Raw genomic sequence first — 26,042 nt, 5'->3', positions numbered from 1 at the left:
TGGATCAAAAATATTCAAAAGACAACAATAAAAAATAACACAACAATAAAAACAATACAAATAAAACTATAACATAATAGCAATTTACATAGTATTTACATTGAATTCAGTATTATAACTAATTTAGAGATGATTTAAAGTATATGAGAGGATGTGCATAGGTTATTGCAAATACTATGACATTTTATATAAGGGACTTGAGCATCTGCAAATTTTGGTATCTGTGAGTAGTCCTGGAACCAATACGCTGTGGATACCAAAGGATGACTGCACTAGAATTTCCCAAGTGTAGTCCTTTGAGTCTCTGCATCAGAATCACCTAGGGTCTTAATAAGAGGCAGATTTCCAAATATCACCTCAGCCTCAATGAATCTGAGCTCTGGAGGTGAAACTTGGGAATCTGGACTTTAACATGTTCTCCTTGGTGATCTTGATGTCTTTGAAATCTTGAGAATCTATGACCAAAAGCTCCATTCCAGACAAGTGACAGAAATCAACTACTGTCATTTCTGAGCCATCCACAAGTGTCATGGGATTGGCTTCTCGCCATTAGGCATCCTAGAAGCAGGAGAAGGAAGTCACAGCACTCATGGAGTTCAGCCAGCATTTGTTTGCAGTGGTGATGATAATTATAATAGGGCTTTCCTGTACTGTTTCCCTTAATACATTCAAGCACTGTAAGTCCCTACATGAATCCTCACACGTTTTTAAGGTAGATATTAAGATCCTCATTTTATAGATGAGGAAACTGAGCCTCAGAGAGTTTAAATATCTTGCCTAATATCATACAGCATCATGATTTAAAGTTTAATATGTCTGTCTCTAGAGCGTGACTTTTGAGCCACTTCTTTATACTACACCTCCACCTTGTATTCATTCCTTTATTCATTCCTTTATTTATTCAATGAATGTCAAGTACCTATATTATCCTAGGCATCAGAATTGCAATGGTGCATAAAAGAGTAAAATAGATACACCCACTCCCTGCCTTCACAGAGTTTGTAAAAGTAGAACATTTTTATAGTTCCATAACTTTATAAGTTTTTATAGTAGGAAAGACAGATTTTAAACAAATGATCACAAAAACATTCAATTTAAACCTATGCTAAATATTATGACAGAAAAGGATGGAATACTCGGAAGAGTATTTGACAGTGGAATCTAGTCCAATTGGAGGTGAGTTGGGGAATTCTTTCCTGAGGAATTAATCCTTTAACTGAGGTCCAAAGGCAGAGAGGCAAAGGGATGGCCAAAGACATTCTAAAAAGTGAGAGTAGCATGCACAAAGGCCCTGAGGTGCCAGAAAAGGTGGCCTTTTTAGAGAACTGACAGCCAGTGGGGAGGTGGAGCTTAGTATGTGAAAGGAAGGGGCAGAAGGTGAAGCCGAAGGCATCCTCAGAGTCCCATCATGCAGGGCTTTGTAAGCCTCGTAGAGTTTTCCTTTTAGCCTAAGAGTATCTGGAAGCCATTAAAGAGTTTTCATCAGGAGTGCAACATGGACCAGATTTTGGTTTTAAAATCTCTGGCTGCATTTGTGGAGGATGATCTGGGAGGAAGCCGAGTGGAGAACAATTGAGAGAACAGATAGAAGACTCTAGGAGAGACGGTGGTGACTGAGATTATGATGAGATGATAAGGAGAGAATATATTAGTGATCTATTTCAGAGATAAAATAGTTGGAACTTGAAGATGGATTGGATATGGGGTAGAGAATGAACGAAATCAGTTGCCGTGGATGGCTGACGAGGTTCTGATTTGGAGAGCTGGGTGGAGGAGGGTGCCATTCTCTGAGAGGGAGGACACCGTGGGAGGGCTTTGTTTGGTGTAGTAGATGGAATAATGTGCCTCTGCTGAGATGTCCACGTCCTAATCTCTGGGACCTGGAAATATGCTACTTTATATGGCAAAAGAGACTGTGTATCTATGATTAAGAATCTTGAGATGAGACTTTCCTGGGCTGTCCAGGTGGATCCCATGTAATCACAAAGGTCCTTATCAGAGGGATGCAGGAGAATCTGCATTGGGAAGAGCTTGGAAGATGCTACTTAGCTGGTTTTGAAGATGGAGGAAGGGGCCATGAGCCCGTGAGTGTAGGCAGCTTCCAGTAACTGGAAAAGACAAGGAAACCATTCTCCCCTAGAGCCTCCAGAAGGAATGCAGCTCTGCTAACACCTTGATTTTAGCCCAATAAAACCCATTTTGGACTTCTGGTCTGCAGAAATGTAATCATAAAAGAATAAATTTGTGTTGTTTTAGCCACTAAGTTTGCAGTAACTGGTTACAGAAGCAATGGTAAACTCTGATCTCTGGGACAGAGGTCCTATCTTTCCCTACCCCTGTCTTGCCACCCACGGTTGTCCTATCCTTTCCTTGAACTCCTAGTCCTGGAGTTTATTCTGATCTTGTGCCTGATGCTTTTTGTTTATGTTGGCTTTACACAGGACTGTGGAGGTCACAAAGTTCAGTCCTTATTTTAGTTAACAAAGCCTGGGAGGTAGGAATCGGGGGACAAGGATGACTTGCCCAAGGTCAATCAGTGATCTGGTAGCATTGCTGGGATCAGAACTCAGATCTCTGGACTCCTGAGCCAAAGCTCTCCCTATTCCTTCCACGGGGCAGGCTCAGGCCCCCATCTTTATAGAATAGTCCAGATGTCTACACCTCTTTTGACTCCTGACATGTCAGACTCCACTGACTGACCCCTCTCTTCCAGCTGCTACCCTCTGTCTTGGCTCCTGATGGAAGTTTCCACTGACTATTCCCACCTACCCCAGCTGCCAGTGAGCCCAACAGGGTGCTGACTATGCTGCCAATTGTGTGCCGCATTTAGTTGCCATGGTTCTCCTGCTTGGTTGATTTGTTTGTTGGCATCACATGCCTGCAAATACCAGATGTCCAGAGAAAGTCTCCTAAGTTATTTAACCTAATAAGACCTATTACTTCAGTGGACAGTTTGGAGTATTTATTCAACTTCCCCTCCTGCTTCTTCAGAATTAAGGCAAAACAAAAGGATGTTTTCATAAATGCATACCAAATACTTTCAAGCATGTAGGAAAACACATGGCTAAATGGTTTTCGAGCTGCTCTTTAGCTCCTCCATCAGCCAGATGGCCTAAAACCCTTCTCACCCTCTCCTTAGTGCCCAAAGCTGGATTGGGGAAAGGAGTGGCCTACTTCAGGGCTTGGGGAAGCCAGCACAGCATGTACCCAATTTAGTGCAGTTGTGGAACTGGAAAGGACTGCAGAAGGTCAGCTAATCCAATCCCCTGCTCTTAGGTGAACAATGCATTACATAACACAAGGTAGTGATTGTTGCAACTATTTTAAAACTCCTTCAGGGACAAACATTTTATAATTTGTCCCTGAAAAATATGCAGACTCAAAACTAGTCAATTTAATTAATTATTTATTTATTTAGAGATGAGGTCTTATTTTGTCACCCAGGCTGGAGTGCAGTGGTGTGATCATAACTCACTGCAGCCTCAGACTCCTGGGCTCAAGTGATGCGCTTGTCCTAAATGACCCTCTTGCCTTAGCCCCCCCAGTAGCTGAAATGACAGGTATGTACCACCATGCCTGGCTAATTAAAAAAAAAATAGTCCTGTGTAAAGCCAACATAAAAACAAATATATATATTTTTTAAATAGAAAGAGGGTCTCACTACGTTGCCCAGGCTGGTCTAAAACTCCTGGCCTCAAGCAATCCTCCCACCTTGGCCTCCCAAAGTGCTGGGATTACAGTCGTGAGCCACTATGCCCAGCCAAAACTAGCCATTTTAAAGCCCAAGACAGAATTCCTAAAAATGACCCCAGCTGTACTCCCTCACCTGCCCAAATGTCCACAAACCTTATTGGATGGGCATCTTCAGACCTCCAATCCTTCAGCCCAGCCCCCTGCAATTACAAGAACTAACAACAACAATAGTTCATGCTGCAGCAGTGAGGCTCATGACTTTTTCAGGGCTCAGCTACAATCATACCCAGCAGATGAGTGGAGCAGGACACAGGGGAAAGGTACGAATAACACAGGACTAGTCTGGGGAACGGGAGAGGCCACATAGTTAATGGCAGTGTTCAAATCCAGATCTTCTCAGTCAAAATAAAAGGCTTTTCCTTCACGCCAGATTTGCCTCCTTTTATCAACTATTATAGAGACACAAAGGTGAATAAGATACCACTCCTGCACTCCAGAAGTTCATAGTTAAGCAACTTTGGACATTCAGGAAGAGATTACATTAAAATGGACGTCAAAATGCCTTTGTTCACATAAAACAAATATATTCTGAGATACACAGGGGTTGACAGAAAGGTGCAAAGGCCTTACACATAAATTGGAGACTGTTCTCACCAACTGTCAGAGTCTACCTCTAACAAGGTTAAATCAGGAAATCACTACAAAACTTAATCTTCTGAAAGGACTTTGATCACAGTACCCTTTTCTTCAAAAACTATCCATGCCTTTTTATTGTTTAAAAGTCTTCAGCCTGGAATAAGTCCTTTCCGTCTCTCATGGCATTTAGCACGATGTCTCACACAGCAAAGGGATTAAAATTTGCTTAGCTTGGCAAAAGCCACAAAAGGTACACCTTCAAATACCGGCCCAATTCCTCTTTTCCTGGCCCTAATGAGTATGTTTCCCACCTATATTCCCTTCATCTACCTACAATTTAATTTAATTAAATAGTTCTTAAGTATCTATTGTACATGCTAAGCTTGGAGCTGGAGCTGTGAAAATGAATGGACTCTGTGATACAGGACAGGACATCCTTCAACTTCCTGCTCACAACTACAAACTTAATTTTATTTGCAATGTTATCCTCTGTTTTCCTGGCCCCCCATGAAGGTGGTAGCCATTCTACCGAAGGCCAAGCCAGCCCAAGGTTTGAATCCCAACGCTTCCTGCTTCTTGTAAGTCTCCATTAATCATTCTCTCTCAGATGTTTTATCCCCTCATTTTCTATTGGAAAGGACTTCATGGCATTTCTATAGAGTCTTCCCTTAAATATTTAAGTCTCTGTATTCCTTTTTATAAAATTCTCAAATATCCTTAAGGTCCTCAGTCCCCCCCAGAACTACTCTGTCTCTCCTCCCATCTGGAGCCAAGTTTCAGGGAAGAGTTATCTATAAGACCCTTCTGCTTCAGTTTCCTCGCCTTCCATTCACTCCTCAACACCCTGCCATCTGGTCTTGCCCCACTATTCCATAACAAAAGGACCATATTTTGGCCCTTATATTAATAGCATTTGACCCTTTGCCTCCAGGATAACACATTCTCTAGATTTCTTCTCCCCTCACTGAACAGGCTTTTTCAAGCTCCTTTGGTAAACTTTTCTTTCTTGGCTCATCCTTTGGACTTTGCTGCTACTTTGAGCTCTGTCTGCAGCCTTCTCTTCTCATCACATCCTCCCTGGGTAAGTTCACACCCTCTACATTCTTCATTTGCCGTCTTTGTTCTGATGTCTCCCAAATGTTGACAGCTAGCTCAGATCTCTCTTTTGAGGGCCAAACTTCTACACCCGTCTGCTCACTTAACATCTCTAGATAGATATTCTATACACACCTCCGACTCCAAATCTATACTTATCACCTTCTCTTACAAACTATCTCCTTTTCTTAAATTTTCTTTCCCACTGAATGGTACCCTATCCATTCTGCTGTTCAAAACAGAAACCTTGAAGTCCATAACAATTCCCTTTTCTTCCTCATTATCTACATCTAATGAGTCACCAAGTTTAATCAATTTTAGCTCCTAAATATCTTTGGACTCCGTCTTATTTTCTCCATCTCAGCTTCTCTGCTATCTGGATTGATACAACAGTCCCATGACTACTTTCTCTGGCTCTGGACTGGTCTTTCTCCAATCTATTCTCTATAATTGGACAAAGTAATCTTTCTAAAGGACAAATATTTCTCCTGCTGAAATCCTTTTAGGGACTCCCTATTCCTCTCAATATAAAGCCTAGCATGGATCCCTGATCCCCATCTAGTTGCATCTCTTGTTAATTCCTTCCCTGAGGTTTGTGCTCCAACTGTGCTGATCCAGTTAGGGTTCCACAAATATACCATACTCTCACCTCCAAACTTTTAAACATTCTGTGCCTTGGTTTAAAATGCATCTACCACCCAACCCTTTGCCTCCCTACTTGGCTTTCCAAGATCCTACTCTTTTTTCAGCTATCAATCTAGAAATAGTAATACTTTCCTGACCACCGGACTGGAGATAGGTCTCCTATGTCCTACTACAGAATCCTCATCATAGTTCTTCCTTATTACTCTACTGTAATTGCTTGTCTATCCATAGGTTATCCTCAACAGCTGATTAGCTCATGGAAATCAAGATCCATGTCTTATTCACTTTATCCCAGAGCCTGGAATGTAGTAGGTTCTCAATATACTTTTTTTTTTTTTTTTTGAGATGGAGTTTCGCTCTGTCACCCAGGTTGGATTGAAGTGATGCGATCTCAGCTCACTGCAGCCTCCACCTCCTGGGTTCAAGTGATTCTCATGTCTCAGCCTCCTGAGTAGCTGGGGCTACAGGCGTGCACCACCATGCACAACTAATTTTTGTATTTTTGGTAGAGACGGGGTTTCACCATGTGGGCCAGGCTGGTCTGGAACTCCTGACCTCAAGTGATCCATCTGCCTTAGCCTCCTAAAGTGCATGAGCCACCACGCCTGGCCTCAATACACAATTATTTAAAAATAAAAGAATATTTAAATGCAGATTTGTTTAAAATTAAATAAATATATAAATGAACACATATGGAGAATATATAAATGAGTGGAGAAATATAGATATATAGATATCCATAATACTATGATATATATAATCTAAGTTATGATTAATAATAGCAGCAACAATAACAATAATGTAGCTAATTTCTACTGAGTGCCTATTATGTGTCAGCATCATTATAAATACTTTGTACTTATTAACTCAATTGATCCTCTTAATATCTTTAGAAGGTAGGGATTAATTCAAGGTACTGGGGGTGTATAGAAGAGGGAAGATTTAATTCTGCTGGTATTGAGGGGGTGTCAATGTATCTTCAGAGGGAAAGTGGATTCTGGGTAGGTAGTAGTGAAAGCCTTGGTTTTGGGTGAGATTGGAACCCTAGGGAAGAATATCTGGTGGGGATACTGAGCAGGAGTGGTAAGAGAAGTCTGAGAAAACCTAGGGGAAGGGGCACTAGAAAAAACAGGTAAAGAGAGAGCTTCAGAAAGGAAGAGTGTTAAATGTCCTAGTAATGTCTAGTAGTAAAAGAACATAGGCTCTGGCACCTCAAGTCCTAGCTGCCCTTTTGTGAGAGTAATTTTAGTAGACTCATTCATACTAAAGCGGATTAGGGAAGGAATATAGGTGAAGAAATGTAGAGAATGATACCAAGTTGTCATACAGAAAACTGGTAGTGAAGGAAAGGAGAGCAAAGGAAAAGTCAGGCAGGGTAAAGGGGAGATTTTTTTTTTCTTTTTCTAGATGGGACATGGTTTGATTTGGTTGTGGTTTGGTTGTTGATTTTTAACTGAAAGGAAGACTCCCATTGACTAAATATTGAAGATTAAAGGAGATCAGAAGAGGTAGAGGACAGACTAGGATGATTCTGGGAAAGACAGCAGGTCTTCATCTGATTGGGGAAAGGGACAGGTGAATTACTGACAAGGGGATTCAACTGGAGGAAGTTCTCCCTTGATGGTCTCTATCATCCCTGTGGAATATGGTATCATAGTTAAGATATTAGAACCCTATTCAACCCAGTCTTCTTGATAAAGGAAGAGATGAGGAAAAAAGAAGAGATTTTCTTTAAAAATTATGGCTATTGTATATATCACACTAAATAAACAGGAGAATAGATGGGAAAGAGATGCAAAAGAGTCAGCCATACATAGTTCCTTTGAATGAATCTAGGGAGCCAAATGGAAGCAAAATATCATTCTGCGAAGGCACATCTATGCTCATTAAACTAGACCATAATCTCTATGAACCCAGGATATGAGACTGTCTTGTCCACTGTTGCATCCACAATGCCTATTTCAATGCCCAGCCCATACCAGGTACTCAATAACAGTTTTTTAGATAAATGAATAAAAATTCAAACACTTAGAAGTTTTATTTAGCTATTTTAATCAAGATTAAAAACAGAGCCAGCTTCATGGGTATGTGACCTGGGCAGTTTCACAGGGCCCCATGCCCCAAAGGGCCGCTGGCTTGGTTTAATGTTTTGCAGTCACTGTGAAATTTTCAATAATATAAACAAAAGGACCCACATTTTCATTTTGTACCGGGCCCCACATATTATGTAGCCTGTACTTCTTAAAAAAAAACCACATATTTCTATAAATTTTCAGTAAATGGATATTTTAGATACATGTGAATGCCAAATTACCCATAGAAATTTATCTTTAAAATTTAAAAAGTATATTTCAGGCTTACCTGAAATGGTAGATTGTGGTTTTTCTTTCTTAAAATATGGTTCATACTCTCTGTAGACAATTTTCTTAAAGGAAGTTGCAGAAAGATTCAAACTGGAAATAAAATACAAAAACTAATTTAAAAGGCATATTCAACATCTATTTCTCACATTACAAAAAAGTAGGTCTCTCATATCTTCAGACTTCTAGTAGAATACCAGTATCTTTATTGTATTTCAGAAGCCCACAGTTTTATAAATATGATCAATAAGTTAAGTTAATGAAATAATTATTGGTCTCTTCAAAAATATCCTGTTGTGATAACTATTTGTTCACAAGTTAATCTACCCTAATATCATTCCTCAGAATCAATTTTCTAAAAAGAACCCAATATCACAGTAGAAACCCAAACTGTAGGTTTAGATTTTATATGATTAAAATATGACAAAATCCTTTATGAATAAGTATATGAGCTGTTTTTCAACTGATCAATCAAATATAGTTTTAATCTACTGGGGAACATTGTGCAAAAGTATTGATTTGGTGGAATTTATTTCTAGTTGAGAGGTGAGAGATGGCTAATGGAGTAAAAGCTCTGGGATTCATATTGGAAACAAACAAATGAAAAAACTGTTTTGGAAAGAGTCCAAGAGATACAGTTGATAAGTGGCAGAACCAAGATTAAAAAATGTGAAACCACTGCATTCATGATTTTAAACAAAATTAGAGAGAGGACAGACAACAGGGAGAGTTGTGAGTGGTGGGTTACTTTCCTGTTTTTGCTGTTGTTGTTATTGTTCCGTACCTCTAAAGGCAAATCATTCTTATCCTTGTCTTAAACTCAAAGATGAGGGTAAAAGGGAAGAGAATTTGGAGAAAATACCTTACAAATGTCTAAATCAGTTGATCAGAGTGGCTTTGTTTTGCTTCCTAATGTGGGGACAGTGGCCCAGCCATAATCAAGACATAACAGCACCCACATATGCCATGACTTCTATATAGTGTGGTGACTAGGGTGCAGGCTGTGAATTCAGTATCTCTGGACTTGAAGGCTATATCTACCTCTTATTGCTTTACTTTGAAAAGTTTACTTAATCCATTTGTGCCTCAGTTTCTACAACTATAAGATGAGATTAATACTGAAATCTCCTTCACAGAATTGTTGTATAATTTTAAATAAGTTGATATGTGCAAAAGGCATAGAGCTGGCACACTAGAAATACTCAATCCATGCTAGGTAGTAATATTATTTTGTAAATGTAAGAAGAGTTAGTCTTTACCCTTCAGGTTTTCACAGAAAGCAAAAAAAATCTGTAGTTACCGTAATGCTCACAAATTTTAATATGTGGAATACAGGAACTGTGTTAACATGTGGGGGCAGAATTAAAGGAGGCATGTAAGTACTTTTAGAATAGCTAGATAGAGAATGTAGTGGATTCTCCATCACTGGCAGCATTCAAGTAGAAATTAGACAACTACTTGGTAAGGTCATTGGTGCTGAGGGCAAGGGGAAAAGTAGAAGGTTAAAGCATGGAAGGTGAATATGAATTAAATGATCTCTTAGCATTCTTATAACTTGAGCATTCTAAGATTCTATATACTAATGTCCCTAATGTGGAAGTCCATTTTTATTTACTTATTTTTAGTACAATTGAAAAGTTATTGTCCTCCCCTGCCCCAGATATTTAATACAGAAATGTAGATGATGGTGTAAAATCTTTACTAAAAAATATCAGTCTCTTACGTGGAGTAATTTCAACAGAGAGATGTTTTCTAACATGTTTTACTATGTATGCTGTGTATTCATACTGAGGTATGTCTATTTTGATTTGAACAATTTCTATTGGAAAATAATCTATCTGATTAAAAAGTTACAGATGATATGAATTGAAACAATGCGTATGATGGGTTTTTCATTTATAAGGATTGTTTAAAGATGATTTGTTCATAATCACAAAATCATATAAAGCTAGAACCCTAGAAGGAAAATGTTTGTGTATCTTTTCTTCAATATCTCTTTGTATACATGTGAGTGACTAAACAAGTTTTCTAAGGAAATTTTTGAAAGTGTTCACCTTAGACTTGGAGCAAGAATAATACATACATTTTACCTTTAAAAGGCATTGTCCTGCTAATATTATATGAAATAAGTAGATAGATTTCTGCTTTGTGCTAAAATACACTTTGCCAAAAGATGGAGTTGTCTATGTTGATAGTCACTAGTGAGTATCATAGCTCTAGGGGCAGGACAAGTTAGAACAAGTTCTTAGTTTAAGCAGCCAGATATATGGATTAGATTTTTCATAAGAAAATGCTAGAGAGAAGTGATATGATTTAGGGTTAAACAATATGACAGTGTGTCTGGGTTGTGTTTCTATGGTTTTGACTCAACAATTGCTACCAGAGGAACGAATCTCCAGAACTTTGGAAACTTACCCACAGGGTGAGGGGACAGAATGACCAGTCATGGTTCCCCGTGTGTACTCACCATGTGAATCAGACCTTTGCCCTATCTAGTTCTGCCTCCAGCGTTTTGCTTGTTATTTTCAATGCTAACTACAGACAAGAGAAAAAACTCCCAAGCGTAAACCCAGCATGCTACAAGAAAGCCAACAACCAAGTCTGCATTCTGCTCATAAGCAGGCAAGATTCGTGTTAGAAGGATTGTTATTTTCCTTGGGGTTTTAGCTTACGGCAGTTCCCGAAGGGTGTGGGTGTGACCTAGATGATCACTTTGAAGTACGATATTTAAAATGATTATTTTTGAGAAGGAGGGATCTCTTCTTATTGTAAGACCAAGATGGTATGTAATACCCTCCAAAATAACCCAGTTACAATGAGAGTTTTAAAAAGGTTAATATTATACACTAAAACATCTCAAAATATTACATTATTTTTTGGCAGATTACTTTGGTTTTGTAATTGTAAAAGAGGAACACATCTTTCATAATGAAGTGTGATTTAAGGAAAAAAAGTGAGTCACACTAGCAAGTTTACCATTGAAAAAATAACTAACTGGAAATATTGAGTAGACTCTATGATTTAGTTAATTTCTGAAAAGTCTTATTTTTAACACTTCAATTAGAAAAATAGTTTGCAACTTAAGGATAGTATTTTATATGAATTAAATGTCCTCTCAGTTACATATGCCTTTAAATAGCCAGGGTAAACCATATCCCAGGACATGATGAACAGAGAAAAAAAATGAAGAGTCACATTCAATAGGATAAATAAGTCAAATATGAAGCAGAAAAAAGGTGAAAGTACCAAAACATACAAGAACTGATGGTATTTTGAAAGTCATTTATAAGGCAGCGATAAAATTATATGACAAAAAGCACAAGGTGTTCATTTTTAGTTTTAGAAGATGAAGCTATGTAGACAATGGAATAAATAATATGTAAGTAGGAGTCTCATAAAAATACTATACAACTAAAAATCTGGAACAGGAGTTTGCAGGAAGGGGCTAATGAGGGAGCAAGTGCCTGGTGCCTTTGAATTAACCAATATAGAAGCCAACAAAAACATACTAACAAAACTGTATTGAAAATAAACTTGAAAAGAAAGCAGCATCTAACCAATCAAATGGGATGCTTTCTATACCCTCAGAATGATAAACTACATTGTTGGAGGCAAAATTAGCATTTGCCCAATTTATTTAATTCAGTATACTCTCCTATTAGTTATATGTACTTACCTGAAGTTAAAAAAAAAAAAAAAAGCCATGACATTGCAAAGGGAATGTTCTCTAAAAGAAACAGATTTTCCTGTCTAGAGAAGCCCACCCGGACTCCACACCTGAGTTACCTTGAGTTTGTGGGCTCAGGTCGGTAGCTCCAACTGATGCCCTGAGCAGCCAAGTAGAACTGCCTTAGCTGTGCCGCTTCTGTCCCTTGGCTCCCCCAGCCTACCCAGCTGGTGCCCAAGACCACCAGGACCCAGAGGCGTGGGCAGCCTGGGAACATGCTTCCTTTCCTGCTCCCACTGGCTGCCACCACCCCAGGACCTGGGCAGCGCTTGCCGAGCTGCTGACTAACCCCACTCCGGGCTGTCCCAGCTGCAATGAGCTCTGGAGGCTGTGGGTGGCAGCGTCCTCCTCCCCTGCAGTTCTTGCAAACGGCGGCAGCAGCAGCTCTGGCTCTCCCTCCCTCCGCTTTTTCTGGGGCTTTTCCTGGCAGGGGTTTGGTGAGATCACAGCTCCCAGTGACCAGAGGTATTAGGGAGAGCAACCAAACTAGTGACTGTTTTACTGCAGGTGAAGAAGGGGCAGAGATCAGAGGCTCTAGCAGGCGGGACAATGCCCAGGGATTCATGAGCCGGACAAAGCTCTATTCCTCCATTTCCACCCGCCAACACCATGGAAGCAGTCGTCCGTTACCACTGACCTGAGGCTTGCCTGGGTCCAAGCTCACACTTAGAGAACCTTCTGTGCAGTGCAGTGGCACCCAACCACCTTAAGCAGATGGCTCCCCTTTTGATATGAGGAAAAGAGTATTGTGCCCTGTTACTGGGCACTGAAACACTATTTTCGAGTGGTGAAGAAGCAGGGAACAAACACATGGACAAGGCCTACTGCTCTGAATCGCCTCCCTGGCCTCTATCAAGGCACAGTTCTGCCTTGATAAGGGCCTGTCTCCAGCTAAGCTGCAGCATAGCAGAGGGCTTGAAGAGCTTGGCTGAAAAAAATCAGTTGTCCAGATTTCAGTTTCACTTACTAGCTGTGTTGTCTTGGGCAAGTTACTGTACCTCTCTGTTCAGTTTTGACATCTGTGAAATAAGGATGACAATAATAGTTTTTCCTGATAGGGTATGTTGGGAGGATAAAATGCTACTGTAAACTATAGTTCCAGAACTTAACACACAGCGGCTAGGCGCAGTGGCTCACGCCTGTAATCCCAGTACTTTGGGAGGCCGAGGCAGGTGAATCACCTGAGGTCAGGAGTTCAAGACGAGCCTGGCCAACATGGTGAAACCCTGTCTCTACTAAAAATATAAAAAATTAGCCGGCCGTTGTGGTGGACACCTGTAATCCCACCTACTCGAGAGATTGAGGCAAGAGAATTGCTTGAACCTGGAAGGTAGAGGTTGCAATGAGCTGATATCGTGCCGTTTTACTCCAGCCTGGGCAACAAGAGCAAAACTCCATCCAAAAAAAGAAAAAGAAAGAAAGAGGAGAAACAAGGAATCACAAATTTATTACTATGATCATATTTTCCTGTCTCCAGGACCCCTTGTATTCTTGTTTTTCTTGAAGGATCTGTTTCACACCACCTTAAATCTTACTTTGCTATTGATAGAGAATCTGAGAATTATATTGTCTGAGGCATCATAATGACTTGTCCTGGGTTCCCTGTATCTGCATGGCTCCAAGTTTCTGTCTTATGCTTTATGCATTCAATAAATTGTAATCTGGCACCTCACATGAGGTCTCTGTTAATCATATCAGGCTCATCAACAGCCTATTCCTCCCTCCCCACTCCCCCCAATATTCTGTCTTTTCTCCTGTGCTGATATTATTGCACCAACGTAGAATGCCCATTTTCTTCCTCTTTGCTGGGCCATTCTTTTTTTTTTTTTTTTTTATTATACTTTAGGTTTTAGGGTACATGTGCACAATGTGCAGGTTTGTTACATATGTATCCATGTGCCATGTTGATTTCCTGCACCCATTAACTCGTCATTTAGCATTAGGTATATCTCCTAATGCTGTCCCTCCCCCCTCCCCCCACCCCACAACAGTCCCTGGAATGTGATGTTCCCCTTCCTGTGTCCATGAGTTCTCATTGTTCAATTCCCACCTATGAGTGAGAACATGCGGTGTTTGGTTTTTTGTCCTTGCGATAGTTTACTGAGAATGATGTTTTCCAGTTTCATCCATGTCCCTACAAAGGACACGAACTCATCATTTTTTATGGCTGCATAGTATTCCATGGTGTATATGTGCCACATTTTCTTAATCCAGTCTATCATTGTTGGACATTTGGGTTGGTTCCAAGTCTTTGCTATTGTGAATAGTGCTGCAATAAACATACGTGTGCATGTGTCTTTATAGCAGCATGATTTATAGTCCTTTGGGTATATACCCAGTAATGGGATGGCTGGGTCAAATGGTATTTCTAGTTCTAGATCCCTGAGGAATCGCCACACTGACTTCCACAATGGTTGAACTAGTTTACAGTCCCACCAACAGTGTAAAAGTGTTCCTATTTCTCCACATCCTCTCCAGCACCTGTTGTTTCCTGTTTTTTTACTGATGGCCATTCTAACTGGTGTGAGATGGTATCTCACTGTGGTTTTGATTTGCATTTCTCTGATGGCCAGTGATGACGAGCATTTCTTCATGTGTTTTTTGGCTGCATAAATGTCTTCTTCTGAGAAGTGTCTGTTCATGCCATTCTTTACAGTCCAGAGTTCTGCCTATCTCCCAGATTCTGGGCTCAAATTGACTTTTCCATTTTATGAACTATTACAACACTATTCAAATTATATAATCATGTTAATTACCTTTTGTTATTCCATGCAGGTATCTATTGTCTCCCTAACTGAACAGTTGCTTACACTTCATTATCTACAATATTATCAGTGTCTCCCAAAGTTGGCAGACCATCAGAATTCCCGGGGGAACTTTTACAAAATGTAGATTCTGACTCAGGAAACAGGGTTGAGACCAAAGTCCTAGAACACCTAGCCTATTGATTGCATTTAAATAAGCAGTCAGAGATGCTACTGGCAGTGTATCAGAGAAACGTTTTGAAAGCACTGTTCCTAAATCCCAAGGTTACTACCAAAATTGTTGCAACATTATTGTAACCTTTGAGTAGGCTGCTTTTTTATTTGCATGTTTGCTTATGTATATGGAGTGTACATGACATATTTATTGCATTACATTTTACAGAGACAAGATGACTACTATAATTTTTGGCTTTTCTTTTTAACATCAGTTCCAGATAAACACTGTATGACTTTCAATGACCTATTTATTAAACATGGGATTTAAAGAACATGTAAAACACATTTGTTCTTCCCTGTAAAACATTAAGGTGATGAAGAATTTTTCCATTTCTCTGATTTTCTCTTGCAGTGTAGGGTGTGTGATACATATTTGCTGACTGACTGAATGGTCGAGGTGTAAATATGACAACCATAATTGTGTGTTATTACACTGATGGTAAATAATGTGATGTATACAGACCTTACTGAATAAACCATAAAATAGAGGAACATGGCATTTGGGGAAAATTCTTTTAATTATACATTTGAATATTGGTCTTTGGGTCATTTGAGGGACAGTGACTGGTGGCAGGGAAGTCCACGGTGACATGTGGCCTTCTAGCTTGATTCTTGGCCTTCTGTAGCCTCTGGTGCCATCCAGAGGACTCCCTAGAAGCCTCAGAGCAGAGGTCCAAGAGGCCTCATCAACAGCAACCACTGGAAACTCCAGAAGATGCTACAGGAATTTCTTCTAATTAGAGATGCCACCTGCTTTCCAACAAAGTGGAGAAAGCCTTCCTTCAATCAAAAAATAAACAGGTATTTTTATTTCTCCACAGTCTGGTCTTCTTATGAGTCAGATGCTCCAGTCTCTTTGGTTCACTGGTATTTCAAGTAACAGATGAGTCAAAGCACAGAGACTACTGCAGAAACATTTGCTCCTGGCTTCTGTGGCTTATGTTACAGGAAGAGAAGAGGTGGGACAGGAAGGGGTGGTAGGTTGAGAATTTGAGATTGTACCACAATCCCAAACTCAGGAAACAGGATTGGTCCAGAGCTGGTCCAACAGACTGGTCCAGAGCTAATCTAAGGTAATTCCATGTCTTTGATTCACAGGTGTTTATGGAAAACTGCAGCAAATGCATTATAGTTAAGTCCAGTGTAGCAGGAAACTTGATGTTCACAACAGGATCATATGGAGGCTGAATGAGGTGACCAGGAAAAGGACAGGTCTCTGGAAATGAGACCAAAGAAATTTAAATAATTATCATTTCCTGAAAAAAATAAAAGAAAGAAAAAAATTGCTCATCATATCTACACCCTGAGGCTCAGCATAATCTTTTCTTTCTAGATTTTGAATATTCTGCCATTCAGGCTTTTTGTAGGACACTCAACTACCCACTGAACTTTTTGGGAGAGGGATAGCATCAGATTATTTTTGTTTTTCCAGCAGGTAGCATAGGGAATTGACTCCATAACAGTTCGTAAACATTTTTCAGCAGTCCTGACTTCCGCTTTGCAGGCAAGGCCACATCACCACCACCTAGCAGTCAATAATGGAAATGTTACGCATCCTGAAATAAGTTATGTCTTGTTAGGACATTTCTGTCCTGGAGGAAATGAAAATCCTTATGTGAACTCTTTTGTAACTCCATTGTCATACCTGTGTCCTACTGCCAACACAATTTCCTTCATGCCTGAAAATTGAATACATACTTAAAATTTAATACATGATTATGTAAAGAAAAGTTAAGCTTTATAGTATTCCATTTCTCCCTATTGTTCTATTTCCTTCGAAAATATCTTTATAGGGACCTTACCTTAAGGACTCGGGTCAAATGCAGCGTTTGTAAAAACTCCATATGTTCCTAGGTGGCTAAAGAACAGAAACACAAGGATGACAACCATATACTGCTTAGTTCTCAGCAATACAGTCCAACACATAGTATTTCCAGAAACCACAAATTACCATCCACCCTTGGAATTCTGCTTTAGAAAGGAAAGAAAAAGAAATGCCAAAGAAATATTCGATACCCCACTTAACAGCTCTGGGTACTTTGCATTGCATTTTGCACCCACACTAAGTTATTGTTGATGCTTTATGTACTGAATACCTGTTATACCCTCTAAGTTGCTGCAACCTCTTCTAGGTGAGAAGAAGTAGTTACAAAATTCTTGGCATTAACACTTGATAATCTAACGATAGTTTTCAAAGGGGGCAATATGCCCCCTAGGGGTGTTTTTTTGATTTTTATAACCATCAAGAGTTCTACTGATATTGAGTGGGTATGGGGCAAGGGTGCTGGATGTCTATGACAATAGAGTTCATATAAGGATTTCCATGTCCTCCAGGATGGAAATATCTTTAAAAGATATCCAGCACCCCTGCCTCCTACCCACTCAATGTCAGTAGAACTCTTGTTCATTACAAAAATCAAAAAATACCCTTGGGGGCATACTGTCCCTTTTTGAAAACTATTGCTAGATTATAAATAGCAGGGGGTACAGGACACAAAAGAATTGTCCAACACCCCACATAACTTTGGGATATGTGCTCGATATTCATACAGGTTAAAAATCTCTGAGCCTGGAACTCAAGCACTTTACCTGTAAATATTAAGCATTTTTTGCATCTTTAAAAAATGCAATTGCCATATGAATCAAAGGACAATTATCACAGGTTTTAGGACTCTTTACCAGAGTTGTTCACCATTTTGAAAAATTAGATTGGTGTTGGCCACAGCTCTAATGCTCTTTGAGTCACTAATACAACATTTCCCCATCAGTCCACCTGTGTGGCCGTTGCTTTCCTAGTGATTCTGTGGGAGGTGCACGCTTCTGATGACCTCATTGCATCTGTTGGCACAGCGCCTAAGTTTTTGCATGTTGTTTTTATTATAAATTACTTTTTGTTTTATTTCTACTTTATATTTTAATTAGAATATTTGTTATCTGTATATTTTACTTCAGAGCAGAAAAGAAGACATTGCAAAATACATTGTAAAAAGGAGGCAGGCATTGCATGTAATCATTCTGACATATTACAGTGAATTATAAAGTTAAGGTAGCAAAATTTGCTCAATCATAAAACATTTCTAACTTACCTGTGAGGATTCAAGGGGCATTTCCCATCATCTAAAATCAGCAAGAAGACAAGAATGAATGATTAAAAAAAAAAGATGAAAGAGAAGGTCATTAAGGATAGAAATTATTGGGGAAAACCAGTAGACTGATTTTCAGGCGGGCTCATTATAAGGGGAATATTAGAAACAGTTTCTCACTGAAAGGTAGAAAGTGTTTTAGGCTAAATTAAACATTCGACAATATTTAACTCCAGAGTCCTCTCACTGTCTTCCTCCTTCCTTTCAGTAAATACATAAATCAATTTCTTTTGAGGGCATCTTGTGTCACTTGCCCTCAGCCCTTAGCTGGGCAAGCTAATCACATACACAAATCCAAACCAACAGAACAGTGGATGTTTTTCCTCCCTGATAGCATATTTTTATCCAAATGACAGATTTTCATAGTTGAATTTTCAGCTATGGCTGCAGCATTTTCCTCTTATTTGGCCATAGAAAATTTGAAAGCCTAAAATCAAATTGGGAGAAGCCTAGGAAAAGAGCTCCCATCCCCAACAAATGAATGTATTTGTTATTAAAAATATTGGGGCATGAGTGGCCATTTGTCCTTCTCCACTGTTAGAGGGTCCCCTGGAAATGTCTCAAAGTCAAAGAAAGGACTTGGGGGAAACATCAAGATTAGAGTGATTCCTACATGATTATAGAGATTAAGGTCTAGGAGCTCTTGCCTCTGCCTTCTGGGTTTTGTTGAGCAAGCACACATTTTGCAGGGAGGGATTCACTGTAGCTCTCAGTACATCTCTTTGGTATTGAAGCAGAGTACTGACCTTTGTCTATTGTCTTAGCCACTCACAGGAGAGTATATAAAGGAGATTTGGAAAAACAGCCTCAATGTTTTGGTAGCATTGTAAATGGAGAAAGAATAAGAGTAAGGAACACGTGGTTTTGCCTCTGAGCAGTTAAGAATAGGTGTTGAGACCTATGTCAACAATAGAGAAATTCAATGAGATCTCTTTCAGATATTTTAACATAGCCACTTTCAATTACCTTGATTTGAGCAATTAATGGTCTCTCTGATGCCCCTAGTTACTTCTATGAGGAGTGATGAAGAAGAGCCCCATTAGGTTATAAACAAAACTTTATGAACTTATGGGGAGGCTAAGTGTCTGGAGAAGATTGAGAAAGGATGTTTTAAACCTTAAGAGATGGGATGTTCCCGTCTTTAATTCCTAGACTAAAGTTCTTTTTCTGATGAACAGTTTCCCTTACAGAGAGTTTTCATCTATTTGGTCTTCTCTGTTTAAATCCTGCATCAACTTTACAAGTTTTCAGGAGAAAAAGCAAATCTCTTAGCTTATCACACCAGGTCACCAATACAGGGGCAGCTTCTTCTGCCCCTAACTTCATCTCCTGCCTCCTCCATAATCCCCTTTTGATTCAGATGCACTGAACCGCGAAACATACCATCTTCTCATTGATTTCACACTTTCATGTCTTTCTACATGCCATTTTCTCTGATGGAACTCTATTTCCATTTTCCCCTTGGCTAAATGCCTCTCATTCTTCAAAGCTAAGCTTGAAAAAGGCTTTCTGACCTGCCAGTCTGGTTTAGGCATCCCTAGTCTATGTTCTAATAATACCTAGGTTGTATTTGTGTCCTAACACACTTACCACACTTCACTACCAGCACTGATTTCACCTGTCTCCCCTACTGGATTTTTCCTTCCTTAATATCAGAAACCATCATTATGAGTCTCACACTCTAACAGAGCTGATGAATAAATGACTGCTACATGAAGAAATGAGTGAACTAAGGAAGCATAACACCTTTCTAATTAGCTTTAGTGATAGCCTAGGGTACTTAGACCAGAGGCCCCAAATGCCAAACTGCAAAGTAGCCTCATTTGAATTTTGGGAGAGGGCTTTTGAAAAATTCAGATTTCCGCACCCACTCCCAAGTCTCCCCATAGAAGGATCTATATTTTTAGGAAGTTCCCTAGGTGATTCTAATGGACAGTCAGTTCTCAAGATCACTTATCTTGGCTTTATTTTCTTTTAATGCAATTATTTTCCAACATGAACTACTGAAGTTGTGGTTTTTCCCTCCCCACCCTAAATTACATGAAAGAAAAAAAGCAAAGAGAAGACTATTTCCTATTTACCTTTTTGTCTGAAACGCTTTCTTAGCAAAGCCAGGAGCGTCCCACCCATTATCAGACCTGTCGTAGAAGCCACCGCTCCACCAAAGTAAGTCAGGGCTTCCTGGACAGTCAGTGGTCCTGCTGCAAAACAAACACACACACATGCAAGACATAAGAAGTATAGTATGCAAAAGACTAGTCTTTCTCTCCCAGAAAGTTTTCGAGAACTCTAAGATGTGAGATCAAGTAGGATCACCAAACGTCCTGGGAATGCTGACAAGCTAACATGAAAGAATATCTCGAATTCATAAATCCACTGCAACAGAATGGGAAGTGGGGCCTTATTTTATTCCTAAGGCTTAAATATAAACTGTAATTTCCAAAGGAATCAGGGTGAGGACCCAATAAAAGGAATTAAATTGTAGACACAAGAAGCCTATACATGTAAGTTTGGGCAAATAAAATAAAAGTGGGGCCTTAATTTATTCCTAAGGCTTAAATATAAACTGTAATTTCCAAAAGAATTAGGGTAAGTTCCCAATAAAAGAAATTAAATTATAGACATAAGAAGCCTATACGTGTAAGTTTAGGCAAATAAAATAAACTGTGCATAATTTTTTGGCAAAGATTCAGTTATGTAACAAAAGGTAGTCAGGACAAGCTATGAGGGGAAAAAATAGGGGGCTGAAATACACCTTGCAAACAGATGGAACTTAAGGAAGATCTGCTAGGAGGTTTTTAGAGTTAGGTGGTAAGCAAAGGTCTTCTGAGATAATAAATTAGAAATCTGCATGAAATAACTCCCACTTTAAAACATTTTGAAACTTCAAGGTCTGTTAAACAGAGATTATAATGAAGTGAAAGGTTTCATTTCACAAATTCAACACTGAAAAGGAGGGGTGATTACCTACACAGTCACTGGATTTAATTTCCACTGCTCTATAAGGCAAGGAGATTCTGCCTGATTCATTGTGAAACACTTATTAAGCAGGGGGAAACCCAGGGATGAAAAGCAAGACCACTATGAGAAAGACACAGAGAAGAAACACTGATTTTGTTATTTTCCACATCAAAGTGACTTCTTAACCCACATGAAAATTGTACCTTGGCAGGTTGGCATGGTAGTTGACCAGTGGCCATTCTCCTGGCATGCTGTTTGTTCAGAACCATTAAGTAACTGGCCCTCTAGACAATGGAAAGAGCAGATTGATCCATAACTGAAGTTTCCCCAGAGGTTAGAGCAGTTCATCACTATTGGCTTATTAACATGTAGTTCTGAGCATTTCACAGCTGCAGAAAAGAAAGAATGCAAGAGAAACAACATGTGGATTGGAGGTGAAAGAGATTATAGTTTCTTTTGTAACCTAACATTGCCAATAAATGAGGCAGAATGTAAAAGGTCAGAAACGATATGAGCCACTTCTGATATTCACAGTAGCTCTTCTAACAGCACATATATGAAAATATTCTCTCAAAGGGTGATAGCCAAAGAACCAAGATGCAAAGACGGACACATAGTAGCATCTGACAAATACCTGCCAATGCGTTGATAAGTCCTGCCTCCAAATATACTATTTACAAAATTTTAGTTCTTAAAAATACTATTAGTCCAAATGTTATTACTACATTTGTGATCAACTGGCATGTCAGTGTGTGTTTATTAAAATACTTAATAAGTGTTCAGCATTTCTGGACACTGGAAGTTTGAAAGAAGTAGACTGTCATCCTCCTTAAACTACATTTTCAGGGAACTTCAGGGTTATTCTTTCTAATTTATGGATAGGAAATTAAAGGTCAGGAAATTAGATTTAATTCAAATAAATGTTATTTATCAGTAGTGACATTTGCAAAGCACTGTGCTATGTTTTGTGGGGGATACAAAAATGAAAGAAACATAGGTCTCAGTGCTTTATGTGTAGGGTGATAGCTCTTCAGGAAATATCACATATGGCTTAACTATTTAGGTTCAAATTATTATGAAAATATGGAATGTTTATACTGTCACGTAATATGCAACTTCTAATTTACCAATTTCTATGGCAGGTTTTACATTTAATATGCCTATTTTTCTAACACGTCTTGGACATCTGCAAATGTTTCTTCCTTTAAGTCTCTGAGTACTTGTGTATTAGCTTTAGCTTGTGACATGAGGAAGAGCAGAAGTAAATGCCTGTGACACATTACTTCTGATTGGGATTGGTGTGGATTTCATAGGGGAGATGACACTTGGATTAGTGGTTGTGGTTGGGTGAGACTTCAACATACAGGCACAATGGCTAGCTTGAGTACTTGCCGGAAGGCAGGTTCAGAACTGCCTGCTCTTTTTCACCTTACCTCTGCATGCTGGAGTTACTGCTGTCCATTGTCCTGAAGGTCTGCAGCTGAGAGTGCTGTCTCCTGTGAGTGTGAATCCAGCGTTGCAGCCAAAATAACAAGTGGTATTAAAACCAAAGGTTCCCGGATGATGCCTACAATACATGGTTCCCTGCCCAGGAGTGGTGAGGGCTGGGCATTGCACCCCTGGACTAGGAAGTGATGCTATGCCTGTTGTGAGAAAATGTTTCAATTCAGAGAGCTCCCAATTAAAAGAAGTATAACAGAGTTAAGGCTAATCTGGAATAACTGCTTTTCACTCCCTTCATAACAAGCGAGGCTCTAGCAAGAGCTATTTAAGGAAGTTAAGAAAAACTATCAGTGTCAGAGATAGAAAACCGATGAGGAAAATTATTAAAAAGCATCCTTGAGGAGATGATTCTCCTGGCCAAGAGAAGAAATCAGGGGAGTCATTGTTATTGCTATTTTTAAAAGAAGCAAAAAATGGTACAGAAATATAAGAAATTCAGCAGAAAGCCAAATATACATGGGCCAACTGCCTGCCCAACCCTGCTTTACTGGGAAGTGGTACTGTTCTCTGACTAAAGGTCAATGTGAAAGTTGAAATTTACTGCAATGATTGCTTTCTGTCTCAAACTATTTCTTCCATTTGAATGATCCCACCAGCTTTGTCATTAACTTGCCATGTGGCAGGAAGATGATGATTGGCCTCTTTGCACCTCAATTCCTAGATTTGAAAAACTGGACCAGTGACTCTACCCCAGTATTATCTGTTTCTCTCAGCAATAAATTCATGGAGACCATTCAGTTCGCTCAACAAAGCTCTTTCAAAAAAAGAAGCCATGAAACAAAATTCCTGCTTAAGAATCAATATATCTTTTATTCACAAACATAAAAATATCCTGTCACTCCTTAGACATTTTAAAATCCTTCAGCTGTTTGCTAAACCCAAATAATGGTAATATACACAATTATCTAGTTCACATATAAGAAATAGATAATTGTTTGTTGTTGTGGAATAAATTTCCAAAAGTAGAACTGTCTTGGTAAGTACATATTATTACCTTTGCAGGTTGGTGGAGTAGCTGACCATCTTCCAGAAGTTGTGCATTCCACATTATTGGGCCCCTCCAGCTTAAAACCCTTGTTACAAGAAAAATGGCAGGTGGAGCCAACATTGAATTCTCCACGAGTGTCAGAACAATCCAGGCTGCCCTGCTCTGGGGCAAAGAGTTCTGGGCACTTGATGGCTAGAGTATCAAATTAAGAGTGTCACAATCTCCAAGTTTATTCAGAAGTTCTGTGTTACACAAAGTTCATTCACTTATGTATTCAAAAAATATTTATTAAGCACCTATATTCCAGGTGTTTTGCTAGACAGCAGCATTCCACAACATATCATGTAAGTCATTTGCTGCAAGGGGCAGTGGGAGGATGGTGAGCTTACAGAGAGGAGTATAGGTACAAGTCATGAAGACAAAGAAGTCAAAGATTTAAGCAGCCATACTCAAGAACTTACAATGTCACCCTATTTTCTCTACACCGTCTGCTTCAGAGACCTCGTAGCCTGCTGCAGCAACCTCTAATTTGAATGGGTGCAATCCAGAATTTCATTTCCGCCCTTCCTCTTGCCTGAGACTACTTGCTCCCATATATCATGCCATCTCCTCAAATTCAACACACCTAAAACTGCAATGATTGCTTTCTGCCTCAAACTATTTCTTCCATTTGAATCTTCTCGCTAATTGTTTTGTTTATTTTGCTGTTGTATTTTAATACCACCCATCCAGATAACACAGGAAAACTCAAAACCTCCTGGTCAAGATAGATTAGTTTCTTGGAATTCCCTGAAGTGACTTTGTGTGTTATTGCTTCTGGTTCTTGGCTTACATTCCCCTGAGAATTTTTCCATTTTCATGGGGTAAAATCCCACTAATCCTCCAGGATTTAACTCGTAACCTGTCTGAAGACTCTGCTGATCACCACAGCCTGAACTCTTCTCCTCTGAATTCTTCAACTTTTTGTCTGAACTCATGTGCTGTCATGTCACATGTCATACCCTCCCTCTTCTACTGGATGGAAAGTGTCTAAAACCCAAGAATCATTCATCCTTGAGTCTTCCATAATTCCCATCCCAGGATCTCAAGAGGCAGTGCTCAGTAACCACTTGCCAAGTGAATGAATAAATGAATTTAAATTTTAATTCATAATTTCCCCCCAAAAGTATTTTTACAAATTATTGCAGTTACATATTTTCTTAGCATTATTCCTTTCTCCCCATTAGATTCTCTAATGTAAGACTATTATTTATCAATAAATGTGAGTTATTGACAAATGAAGTGACTATTCTTTCTTTAAATCTAAGGCTATTCTGAAAACAATACCTTGGTCAGATAAGTCTCATTTACTTAGCTAGTTTGATTTTTACAAACCTCTTCAAGACCTATGTGCTCCCTCATGGAAAACCAATGTACAGTATTTGGCTTTTACGTACTGGCCCATGTATTTTTCAGTAACAAGCTATTCATTGAAGGATTATGGATTCTTATTGCATGAATCCATTCAAATAGCCAAAGTAACACAGTGAATTTCAGTTCAGTACTCTGAAATTTTTGAGTAATTAACTTCATATCTGACACGTCAAGTCAATTTACTAAACATTTTTGAAACATGTCTACTGGTGTAAGTCCTAGACATGAAGTCATCTGTGAACATTTTCACAAAAATAACTTTTTCATAATCTCCCAGAACTACAACTTTAAACTGAAGAATATGTATAATGTCAGCTGCAGGAAAGCAGGGACCTTGTCAGTTCTTTGTACACTGTATCCCAGAGAACAGGGCCTGACACATAGGAGGAGTTCTACAAATACTTATGAATTGAATGAATACAGTAATGAATACAATTTAATTTAAATGCATTCTAAAAGGTATTCCTACCTGGTTTGAAAAGAAACAAGAGGAATTACTGTTTTTAAAAATTAACTGAAGGGGGCCCTAGTATAAAATGAGAATTACTACAGCATTAAATTCATTTGGGGGATAGTGCTTTGGTTTCAGTCTTATCAGTCCTGCTCAGCCAAGGTTACATATCCAGACTTTCATATTTATAAAAGTCTCTGAACCCTCTCAGGTAAAAATTAACCTTGATCCTTACATACTAAGAATTTGGCTCTGGATCATGTAAAAAAGCGGGCTGTTTGAGGGGCAGCCTAGATGAGTTACATGGAAGCCTAACCCAGATCCGGCATATGGTGGGCACTCAGCAAACATGGGATGAATGACATTTGTGGAGTTATCAAGGATGCTGCTGGAATGGACATTAGTGCAGATGCAGGAAAAGAGTTATACCCAGGAATGACTTTTGT

At 39.2% G+C, this 26,042-nt stretch overlaps 2 protein-coding genes across 3 annotated transcripts in view; both read right to left on the bottom strand.

Moving 5' to 3' along the window:
• The window catches only part of F5 (coagulation factor V), a 91,078-nt gene extending 78,675 nt beyond the window's left edge, over window positions 1–12,403 (bottom strand). The window contains exons 1-2 of the mRNA XM_003258844.4: window positions 12,216–12,403; window positions 8,431–8,522 (exon numbers count right to left, since the gene is read on the bottom strand). Of these exons, the coding sequence (XP_003258892.2) occupies window positions 8,431–8,522; window positions 12,216–12,373 (250 nt within the window). The 5' untranslated portion in view covers window positions 12,374–12,403. The remainder of the gene's footprint in view (window positions 1–8,430; window positions 8,523–12,215) is intronic.
• A 3,233-nt stretch (window positions 12,404–15,636) lies between these two features.
• SELP (selectin P) overlaps window positions 15,637–26,042 on the bottom strand; it is a 40,351-nt gene continuing 29,945 nt past the window's right edge. Inside the window, exons 11-17 of one of the 2 annotated variants that reach the window (XM_012511433.2) lie at window positions 23,739–23,924; window positions 22,675–22,884; window positions 21,445–21,630; window positions 20,362–20,478; window positions 18,224–18,254; window positions 16,940–16,995; window positions 15,637–16,249 (exon numbers count right to left, since the gene is read on the bottom strand). In XM_012511433.2, coding sequence (XP_012366887.1) covers window positions 16,941–16,995; window positions 18,224–18,254; window positions 20,362–20,478; window positions 21,445–21,630; window positions 22,675–22,884; window positions 23,739–23,924 — 785 coding nt within the window. In that variant the 3' untranslated portion in view covers window positions 15,637–16,249; window position 16,940. Of the gene's footprint in view, window positions 16,250–16,939; window positions 16,996–18,223; window positions 18,255–20,361; window positions 20,482–21,444; window positions 21,631–22,674; window positions 22,885–23,738; window positions 23,925–26,042 lie in introns of both variants that reach the window. The other variant, XM_003258845.2, reaches the window with a different exon arrangement.

This window comes from Nomascus leucogenys, chromosome 12 (assembly GCF_006542625.1).
Source record: "Nomascus leucogenys isolate Asia chromosome 12, Asia_NLE_v1, whole genome shotgun sequence".
NCBI lineage: Eukaryota > Metazoa > Chordata > Mammalia > Primates > Hylobatidae > Nomascus > Nomascus leucogenys.
Note: the sequence above shows the minus strand (reverse complement) of the source record. Positions and strands in the feature narration are given on the sequence as shown.